We start from the raw sequence: 11,642 nt of genomic DNA on the forward strand, positions 1-11,642 counted from the left end.
CCTGGTTTGAGACTCGTGACTGGTGGCATGCAGGCAAAATGCGATGGCGTGAGATATGAGAATGCGATAATGTGACTTATCTGGCTGAAACTTGAGTCGAGCTAGAGGCCACTACTGAGAGTGCTGCCCCTCTCGGTGTCAAGAATCTCTGAGATGTAGAACATGATCGCAATAGATGTAGACGTAGTCAGGCACGACACCCTAGCATAGACAAGATGAGAACTGAGTACTGCTGCATGGGGAACTTCATCTAAAACTCTCTTATTATTCCTATGTACAGTGTAGATTATATAGTGAATCGAAAATGAGCCAGCTCAGTCACTGAAACATGTTTCCGATCATGCATTGTGTTTCCGATCCATTGAAACCTGTTGCAGAGCTCGTCCCTGCCCCCTCTCCATATCATACATTCGGCAAACTGGAAGTCCTGCCCTGCCAGGGTTTGTCAGTCCACTACCCAGTCGTGTTCTGCTTTCACGCTGCCCCTTGTAATTGGCTATGCTTCCTCGTGGCTCGCTCATTATTTTCACGCCTCATGTTCACCTTCTGACCCCTTCATGCGGTGCCGTATTTCCAGGCTGTCAGTAAGGTCTTCTTTGCCCACTTTGGACTGTTCTAGCTCAGTGTTTGTCTTTCCAGATCGTGGTGACTCGCTATTCAATTGTGCGATAGTTGGACACAGTTTCTGGCATTTTCTGGTCGCAGAATATCTCGGTGCGTATCAGTGACATCATTGATGATCAGCTAAGCACTCAAGGATCTTATTGATTGTAGGCACCAATTGCCACATCACATGATCCACAAGGTAGCGCCCTATCAAGCACCCCTGGCACGTGACCTTAAGAGATGCCCAAGCACATGACATCCTGATAGCTGCTCAATAGGCTCGGGCATAGGCACAGGACACTGAGGTCTGGATTGGTAAGGAGGTCAGCCTTATACCTCATGGCTGAGACAGCACACTGACGGAATGCCGCACAGACCATGACCTTATCTATAAGTCTACGGCCCATCAATGACCACGTAGTATTTACTAGTAGGTACATTGTTATTGGCTGTAGCACATTATGCATTATGTCCATACATAGTAGGTAGCCAAGGACCTCATAGATACTAGGATACCAGAGGACCTCACCCCTACATGTATATATATATGCCTCTATGCGACTGGGCTATTCCCCAGTCTTATTTATCTATTTCTCTCATCCATCGTGGCTTGCTGCAACCCTTCATCTCTGAGTCAGCTCGACAGTGAGGCCTATCACCACTCACTTGTCCTTAGCCTATCATTGGCTGATAGGGGGCTCACCACCCTTTTATGATGGATCTGGAGTCACCGCTCCAAGTGGAACCCTGGGGCCTTACAAGGCACTCAGTATAAAGGTCACTCATGAGTGGGTCATATGTGAAGCATCCACGGACTTCATGTCATGTGTGGCAAAGCTTAGCCGTGACATTTGAATAAGACTCAACCACCTGCCTTCAGCCTCAGGCTGACCGTGAGGAGTGACCTGAGGATCCTTTGAGGACCAGGCACTTTTAGACCTGAGCAGGTCTTTAAACTGCATCATTTTTGCTCAGAGATATTCCGCCCGAGAGCAGGGCTTTTTCCACATCACTTCCTCCACAATTCCTATGACTCTACCCACTGTAAGCCGCTCACTGCCTACAAGAGGTATCAGCACATGTTGCTTCCTTCACACCTCCATGAGGGTGAACAGCCAGGAATCATTCGGTGTTCGCTGGGGTCAAGATCTAGGAGTGGGTCCATGGATTGAAGGATCTTTGAGATTATTAGACAAGGCGTAGCATACCTGTGTCGATTATAGGAATATACTTTAGGGCCCCTGATAAAGCCATCGTGCATCAAGCGATCTTACCTAAAGCTGGTCCACTCAAAAGCTTCACCCTACACAAAAAACACTTCGAGTATTCGTGACCGTGTCTCTGAGGACCTATGCGCATGTCCTCGATAGAAGAAAAAATAAACTGCGAGCAAACATCCTACATCTTGATGAAGATCAAAAAGTGAGCCTAGAACAAGTCCGAAGACCTCGACCAAAACCCGTTATCAATGTAGATTGAAGAATTCATATAGGATAGGGGTCATACATCCTGCATGCTAGCCTGGAATGCTACCAGTTTAAACCTTTGCATGCAAAAGAGTGTGTCTAGTCAGCACACCTTCTGTTCAAAAACATTCTGCGGAATGAACAGTGCAAGTTGAGAAGAACTCATCCAAGCACATGGTAGTCTTTTGACTATTAACTGTGGGCAGATAAAGAACGACACGAAGAATAGTTCAACATTGGAAAAAATGGGGATACTATGAGAAACACTCATTCCAAGTCTTACGCAATAAAAAATTGTGCAACCAAGGCACATATTGAATCGAAAAACTGCCACCCATTGCGTTTGGAATGCAACACTGTTGTGCATCTTTGTTCAAGCAATCTACCAGTCAAGCGATCCGATTTGCATGTCTAAAGAGTGGATCCTGGCACTTGACCACAGGAGTCCTGCCAGAAGACCTAGTGCAAGTCAGAATAAACTGCAAACCTGCTGAACACATCCAATTTTTTGATTCCCCCCCACCCACCCTATAATTGTTTTCTATTCATTTTCTCCCTTGGGTCGCCCCTCGCACGTCACCCAGGAGTGCGTGGCTGTGGGTGATTAGACCCAGGCAGATCTTGCCTAGTGCCAGCTCGCTCCCAGAGAAGAGCTTGGCAAGGAGTGGGTAATATAGGTATATAGGCATGTGCGTAACGTAGTGAAGCACAATGACCTGATCTCCATGGGTGACCATTAGGCGTAGGCCAAAGGCTATGCTCCTTCGAACCTGTGAGGAGGATTCATGCTATGTTAGACATGCATCAACTAGCATAAAACTATGGCACCTGGATTAGAGAACCTGTACCACCCTTGACCATTGAGAAAAGGATATAAGACCTTGGAAGGCTGAAGGGCAAGCTGCACATGTGGAATGTAGCAGCACATCTCCCCTCCCTGAACCTTCAAGGCTTATTCACAGATAGGCACGAAACTGGCCGTGACTGTTGGGAAAGCCACAGGCTGGTTACTAGCCATAGTTCGTATAGCCAAATCTGAAGTACCACTTTTAGCTCCAATTTTATGCCTCAAATCAACCAGCTGAGTCATACGAAAAGACCGATGAACTCGTGGACAAGATGGATCATGCAAGAGTTTTGCAAGATAAATGCCACTCTGCATCTTATCACATCTCAATGACCACTCGCCACACTACGCGTGAACACGATCACTGGTTAGATCAAAAATAGAAAGGAAATAGGCACACCTTTCCAATAAGAAACTGCAGCTTATGCATCACACCCTGACACAGTGCTGTAACAAGCTGAGAGCCTCCTAAGCATGAGGTTAAACTGCAGATCCCAGGTCCTATGCGCAAGACCAGAGAAAAAACTGCGAGCACCACCTCAAGCAAGCAACTTGAAGGGATCTCAAAGGGTTTGAGTGCAGCCCTATAGGAATGAAAAACACATCAAAAGCCAGATCCTCCCACCAGCATTGATACTGGTCTTGGAGACATTAGAGGCACCTCCACGCTCAGGAGTATAAACTGTCAGCCTGACTGCGATGTATGTCAGAACAAACTACCAGCACCCGCATGGTCAATTCCCAGCCATAGTGATCTCACAGACCTATGCGCAAGTCTACAGGAATAAACTACAAGCACCAAAAGACCTATGCGCAAGTCATTAAACTGCAAGCACGCCGATCAACCCTGCCCTCCCACCCATCTGCTCAGTCAGCCTTCACAGCATCTGTTCATCGAGGGCGATGAACCATGAAGTGGGGGTGATGTCACAGTATATTAGCACTTCCCTATTCGGAAGGCTCTACTGTAACTGGACTCAAGCAGCATCACCAAAGCCAGCCACAAAAGCCACGCGACATCATTGATAATCAGCTAAGCGCTCAAGGATCTTATCGATTGTAGGTGCCAATCGCCACATCACATGACCCACAAGGTAGCGCCCTATCAAGCGCCCCTGGCATGTGACCTTAAGAGATGCCCAAGCACATGACATCCTGATAGCTGCTCAATAGGCTTGGGCATAGGCACGGGACACCGAGGTCTGGATTGGTAAGGAGGTCGACCTTATACCTCATGGCCGAGACGGCACCCCGACGAAATGCCACACGGACCATGACCTTATCTATAAGTTTACGGCCCACCAATGACCACATAGTATTTACTAGTAGGTACATTGCCATTGGCTGTAGCACATTATGTATTATGTCCATATATAGTAGATAACCAAGGACCCCATAGATACTAGAGTACCAGAGGGCCTCACCCCTACATGTATATATGTGCCTCTATGTGACTGGGCTATTCTCCAGTCTTATTCATCTATTTCTCTCATCCATCGTGGCTTGCCACAAGCCTTCATCCCTGAGTCAGCTCGATAGTGAGGCCTATCACCACTCACTTGTCCTTAGCCTACCATTGGCTGATAGGGGGCTCGCCACCCTTTTATGATGGATCTGGAGTCACTGCTCCAAGTGCGACCCTGAGGCCTTACAAGGCACTCAGTATAAAGGTCACCCATGAGCAGATCATGTGTGAAGCACCCACGGACTTCATGTCACGTGTGGCAAAGCTTAGCCATGACAGTGGGCTTGATGGCAGTCATTGGGTAAGGAAGCGCATAGAGAGCATGTAGAGTAAAAGCTATGAGGCCAGAGTCTTCACTCTTAGCGTGCATGTAGAGGCACGTACGCATCAGGCATGTCGCTCACGTGATCACATTTGGCAGGCTCTCATCACTATAAGCTGCAGCAGTGATGAGCAGGCCATGCAGGTTCTCACTTGCAAGTATGAAGCATTGGACAGCTTATATATCAGTGTAATAGAGCATTAATGTAGTAGAAACCTAATGGAGGCTTTATCTGAGTGTTTCTACAATAACAAGCTTATATAAGCCCCATAATTGCAGTGTGCTTAGCTTACGGTATGTGATAGAAGTGCATAGAAGAAAAAAAAGAAAAAATGATAAAGAAATGTCCTACAGAGAGAAGAAAGAGCGCTGCCATCATTGGCGATGGCAGGTGCGCATGCCGACACAGTGAGCATCGGATTCTGATGCAGCCCGGAAGTGGAAACCTCAGGGAGTGTGGCCACATGCCTTATCAGAAACGGGCATGGCCTTATCAATCCCCAATTATTCAGCCACTCAGTGGCCATCGCATTACATCAGCAGGGGAATTTCCACGTACTCTAACAGGAAATAAGCAACAGTATCTATGGTGCTACTGGCAGTGGGGGAGGAGCATGCATTTGGGCCTAGCTAGGCTGCCAAGTCCAGTTTGCACAGCAACCTTACTAGGCCGGACATGCGTGAGGTCCAGGTGTCAGAGACATGGGAGACATGGAGGTGTTTTTGAGCACGCTATATGCTGTGACAAATGCTAGTTAGATAGTCAACCTTCAACCATAATAAGTGTGCCGCCACAAATCTAGAATATGGTAGCCACAATGAAACTGTGGTATATGACAAACCATAGTTTGGGAGTGTCATACTTCTCGTAAAAAATTCAACATAACAGATTGGCGGAGGTTGCCAATTATATTTTCATATTTGTGACTACACGCATTCTGCGAAGTTTGAATTTGCCCTGTAAGATTTTGCATGATCCCATGTATCGTCTCAGATGTTAATTTTGCTACACAAATTGCGATCAGCGCAAATAATGAAATAGAATCTGACTATCTAATTATCATTTGCTAAGCATATTACACGCTTGAAAATGGCACCATGTCTCGCTCAGCTTTCAGTGGCTCAGCTGGGCTCGACTTGGCCCAGCTCGGGCTTGAAAGCCCGGCCTTGAACATCGTGACTATGGTTTGCCTTAATCTGAAAACGGTCCTAATCTGAAAAATCACCTCTAGAGCCCAGGTCTGTTCAGTTTAAATATGAGAAAAATGCTCGTAGTGTTTGTTACATGGTAGAGACCCTCGATATCACTCTGATAGCTAATCGGATGAGTGGTCACGTTATGCAAGGACAATCACTGTGGTCACATTCTCAATAGTGGCTAAATTCCCGCCGAAATCCTCAGATCTACGCCGATCCTATTCACTGTATCCCCCAGTTTTTGTAATAACGAATCTTCACATAGAGCCCATTTACATTACGAAAAGTCCGAATTTGTTTGTGGGACGGCATGCCTTTGATTGAGGAAACATTGACCGGGCGTGACAGATGTCAGCCACCGCTGCCCGGAAAGGCAATCACACATCCGAAGTCCGCACCCATCAGTGGTGGTGGCTGAAAGCCAACTTGCGCATCCTGTACCAGGCATCTGCCTAATAGAGCAGTTTGCTGAGCGTGCTGACGCAAGCTGTTCCACGGCAAGATGTGACTGATGGTGACAAGATTTTGCATTACTGTTCCGTTTGGCACCCTCTCATTCGGAAGTTCTCCGACAGGCAGTCCTCCTTACCTTTTAGCAATCTTTTCGATAATATAGTTAGCTGAGATGCTTGTGCATTGTATACTCAAGATCGGAAGTGATTTGGCCCGGAACTCGAATTATTATTCGTGATCTACGAAACGTTTTTCAGAATGGGGCCAGCCATAGTACTCCAAGCGCGACTTCACATATCTCCCGGCGGGAGTCACGCTCCGGTATGTTCGTCGAAAATCGTTGAACTGTCCAAAAACTGTGTCTAATTCTAATCGGAATCCAGTGCTGCCGGCGAGCGCCCGCGCCCCTCGAGTTCGGCATATACCGTAGTCTGGGGTGCGTACGCGTCCTGCTTGCTGTGCGCACGGTAGGCGCCGGATCTACTCCTTGTCCGCATCCTTCGTTGAGGGATCCAGTTACCGCCTATCGCTGGTGTCTTCATCTACAAAAGTCGTTCCGGAGGTCTGTCTCTAGTGAGTGGCTCTTCGAATCTCAGCGTCTTCGCCGGTAGAAACCCTAGCTTGGAGCATCTGGGACCGCAAAGCGTCGGTAGTGCAACGGCCACCATTGCGCCCCGCTTGCCTTCGCTGCTTGAACGCGATCGCTATCTCGTCAAACATTTATCATTTGGTCGCTAAATATTGGCATAGTAGTACGTCGTCGATCTGTCGATTGGTGCCGATCTGCTTGCTCTGCGACCTCCGCATACATTGACGCCGTCCTTCTTGCTCGGTTGAAGCTACCGCAGCTCTGAACTCGTGTACGGTTCAGTCGCCTTGTCGATCGATACCGTTCTACTTGCTCTTCCACGGAGTCGCCCGACTGCGACCTCTGCAACCTCCGCTCACATCGACGACCTCTGCGACCTCCGCACATCGACGCCCTCCTTGCAAATCGCCTGCTTGGTTGAATCTGCCACGACTTTCAGCATATATACGGTGTCGTCGACCGTCTGATCGGAATCGATTACTCTACTCTGGTGTAGAGTTGCCACTGCGGCCGCTGCTAGTCTACTGCTGCGTTTCTATACATCAAACTCTCATCGACGACCTCTGCGACATCCGCACATCGACGCCCTCCTTGCAAACCGCCTGCTTGGTTGAATCTGCCACGACTTTCAGCATATATACGGTGTCGTCGACCGTCTGATCGGAATCGATTACTCTACTCTGGTGTAGAGTTGCCACTGCGGCCGCTGCTAGTCTACTGCTGCGTTTCTCTACATCAAACTCTTTGTCATTTTGATCACACCCTGTCTATTCAATCGACGAGGTCAAAAGGCTTTGCACGTACACAGTGTAGCCAGTTGACATCAGACTTCTCCGCGGTCCACTATTACAGCCTGTTCATTGACGGGGTCACAAGTCGTCTGCTTCATCCGAGTCGATACTGCACATTACTGCTCTTAGAGCATTTCAATATACGTTCGGCCTCCGCAATTGCTAGCGTTCATCTGTGTTCTTTCGAACGTCTCGTACCATTGGCTGTTGTGTCTGACGGAGACATGCAAGAGTCAGCCACTAGCCCGACAAAGCGACGTGTGCAGGAGACTACCTCTGCCGCATCATCGACCTTCGCTTCATCACGTACATCTCGGTCATTGGATCCACTGCAAAGTGCGCCACAGCTGGAAGTAATACACGATGAGCCTTCCAGCCCGAGGAAGCGTGCTCGTCTTCACCGACGACAATACACAGTTTCTCAACACCACACTGTGAAGCCAAATCCTACTGTCAGTTCAACAGGCTTTGAAGACATTGTTCCAGAAGATCCATTGTTGGACTGGAAAAAGCCTGACCCTGATGATCCTGACCTAGAAACTGCAATATTGCATTTGGAACTTAGTGACAATGACAATGATAAGGCTTCAGCCCCAAAGGTCAGTTCCCTTAACTTATGATCTTCAGCTACTAACAAATGTTATAGTACAAAGACAAGGCCTTCAATGATATGGTCAACATTGAGGAAAAGATACTACAGTGTCTGCTGGAGCATGAAATCAACAAGGATACAGGCTATGTGTGTAAACATTGCAGCCTTGCTGGACATCCTGCACTTTTCAGATGCAGAGATTGCTGGAACTCTGATGTTCTATGTCAAACATGTCTTATAAAGGAGCACAAGGCCAATCCTTTTCACTTTGCAGAGAAATGGACTGGATCTTACTTCAAGCGTGTCAATCTCAGTGACTTGGGTCTAGTCATCCACTTGGGTCATGGAAGATCTCCTTGTCCAAATGCTAGTGTTGAAGACAAGCAAAAGCTCAAGATTGTTGACAGAAATGGTATTCAAACTGGTTTTATTCTTTATTGCAGCTGTCCTGGTCATCAGCCTAAATGCTTGCAACTGCTTGAACATCAACTATTTCCTGCTTCTGCTGAACAGCCTCATACAGCATTTACTTTTCAAGTGCTTAAACACTTTCATGCTGAGACTACATGCTCTCGAACTACTGCATATGACTATATCAAACAGTTGCAAAAGCTAACTGATGGTATAGCTCCACAAAATGTAACTGTATGTCTTATTAATTATAATTCACAGTCTAATAGCTCATACAAGTGTTGCAGAATGTGTACCGAGAGTTTTTGAGGACAGCAAGACTATGGAGGCATCTGATGACTAAGAAAAGACTTGGCATCACCCATGGCATTTGGACCTTGTTACCTAAGTCATATCAGGACCTTGTATGTATTCTATGTCCAGCATGTCCACATCCAGGAATCAACATATCAGCTCATGAACAAACTGAGTATGTGCATCATTTGATTTTGATCATCAAACATCTTATATCTTGACAGCTACAGAAGTGCACTATTCATATCAATTGATGGCAACTTTGGACTGAAGCACAAGAAGTCTGCAAGCAATTCTGATGATCCTGCATTATCCGATGGCACTGCATATTTTCCATTCAATGCAGAATATCTTAAATATCTCAAGGCAGTTAAGAATGATGAAGAGGTAGGTTAATGTAGCTAGTATATTAGATTTTCTAATAATTTTTATCAAGGTGTCCACATGCAATTGCTCTAAAATCATTGAAAGCATGTTTCAAAACAAGCCTCACTATGATGTGACAGGTATTATTGCAATTGTTTGCTCAAGACATGGCTTCTTCTGGCCACATGGAACAGTTGATCTTCAGAAAGGTGAAAGGTGAATATAATATGCATCAGCTTATACATCTTACAGCAACTGATAGTGATATCAAAGATTTTGCAATGCTGACTATGCACTTGCTGGAGTGCTTCAGATTGCTTGTGATGTGAAGCGTATCTTTGCATCATATGATATTGCATGCGGATTCTGCAAGAAGATTCGCTTACGATTTGAAGAATATTTTCCTGATCTTCTCCATATTCTGGATCGAATTACCTTTCTGATTCCTAAAATGCATCTGCTGGGTCATCAAGAGCTTTGCAGACAACTGTTTTCCTTCAACCTGACAGAAGGAGCAGGACGAACTGATGGAGAAGTTATTGAGCGTGTATGGGCTCAATATAATGAGCTCATTCGAAGCACACGTGAAATGACATATGGACACAGACATGATGTGATGAATGACCATCATTCATCTCTTAACTTTGAAAAAATGATAAATCTTGGTAGGTCTTAAAAGAAGTACTGGTGATCTTTATTGCTTAATTTTACCAATCAGTGCAAATTTTGCGTAAAGATCTTCAAGATGAACGACAACAGTATACAAAAGCATGCTCAGAGTTTGAGCAACTTTCTCAAGTTCATGAAGCTTATTTAAGCATTTGGCTTCAAATGAAAAGTCCACCATGTCCATCTCAAGTGGTTAACACAGATCTATGGAAGCTAGGAGAAGTTACTGGTATAGTACATTTTTAATCATTGTTTAACTGAAACTGAGATTTAAATATAGTGTCTTCTCAAAAACAGCAGCTTGAGAAGATCTCTAAAGTGGAGGCAAATTTAGATAAAAGTCAGAAAGACTTGATCTATGGAATGGCTACATTTGTTAATCAGGCATTGAATCTGGAGAAGCTCAGGTATGTTCTACATGTTTGGCTCAACTTAGCTCATTTAACAACTTATGTATCATAACATAGTATACAAGCTCAAACAGATAAAAATATCAAGCAAGTGCAAGAATATGAACAAAAAATAACTGCCTGGAACAAGCTACAGGAGATGTATATGCCCTCCACTAAGGACATGAATCAAACTGTCATGGCAGCAGGACATCAAATTACTCTTCCATTGCTGCCTTCTGCATTGTCAGCAATTCAACGTCAAGTTCATGGACTTGAACAGTTGGCACACATAGAAGTTGAGTTACGGAAAGGTCAACTTGAAGACTGCTTGCAAGAGGTTCAATTTGCTGTTCGACAACGAGCATCATTACTATCAATCTCAAAATCAAAGCAATATCATGGCAATAACAAAGGTGTCATAACTCGTACAAAGAGCAGACTGCAGCGTCTTAGGACAGCTGTTACCATAGGATGGAAAGGCTACAATCAAGCACGTGAAACTCTTCTTCAGCTGAATCAGCAAACATTTCTTGCACAGTATCCTGTCATGACTGCAAATGACTTAAATCCATCTGGCCTCATGGACTATGCAAGTCTGGGTAGAGGATCTCGAAAGCTGAGCTGGATCTGGAAAGTCAAAGGGCAGCATATTTCTATCATGGCTGATACTCAGCTTGAACATTGGAATCATCAAGGTATAAAGGACACAAGAATTTCAGATATCTCAAACTGATAGTAACTATTTTACAGTTGATCAACTAGAATGGTTTGAGGCCAAGGCCAATAAAGAAAGGCATGCAGAAGAGGTGGGGATATTAGAAGCTGAATTGGAGAGATGTAAACGGTTCTACAAGTTCTTTCAAAATGCCTGGATGCAATTGGCAAGGCAGCATAATAGTGGTATGCAAGCATATGCCTACAAGAAGGCAGCAATGTTTGAAATGCTTATGCTGAAGCCAGAACAGCAAGACAAGAGGTACTGAACAAGTCAGATTGGAATATATGCTGTGACTGACTTAAGCCAATTTTGTAGTGACTGTAACATACAATAGCTTGAGCATCCCGTTTATCATCTGTCTCTGCTGTAATGACAATTCAATGATCTCTACAATAGTAAGGCATGGCTATGTAACCTTTCTGCTTGAAGAAGCTAGCTCTTTGTCTGAAATGTATCTGTGGGGA

At 45.4% G+C, this 11,642-nt stretch overlaps 1 protein-coding gene across 1 annotated transcript; it reads left to right on the top strand.

Annotated features, from left to right (window-relative positions):
• Positions 1–8,406: 8,406 nt before the first annotated feature.
• LAESUDRAFT_663379 (uncharacterized protein) lies at positions 8,407–10,075 on the top strand (the record flags this gene model as incomplete). Its single annotated transcript, XM_040905059.1, has 5 exons — positions 8,407–8,973; positions 9,027–9,208; positions 9,258–9,420; positions 9,470–9,615; positions 9,673–10,075. The coding sequence occupies 5 exons, from the start codon at positions 8,407–8,409 to the stop codon at positions 10,073–10,075; spliced, it is 1,461 nt and encodes a 486-aa protein (XP_040759464.1).
• Positions 10,076–11,642: the final 1,567 nt, after the last annotated feature.

This window comes from Laetiporus sulphureus (genome assembly GCF_001632365.1).
Source record: "Laetiporus sulphureus 93-53 unplaced genomic scaffold LAESUscaffold_56, whole genome shotgun sequence".
Classification (NCBI taxonomy): Eukaryota; Fungi; Basidiomycota; class Agaricomycetes; order Polyporales; family Laetiporaceae; genus Laetiporus; species Laetiporus sulphureus.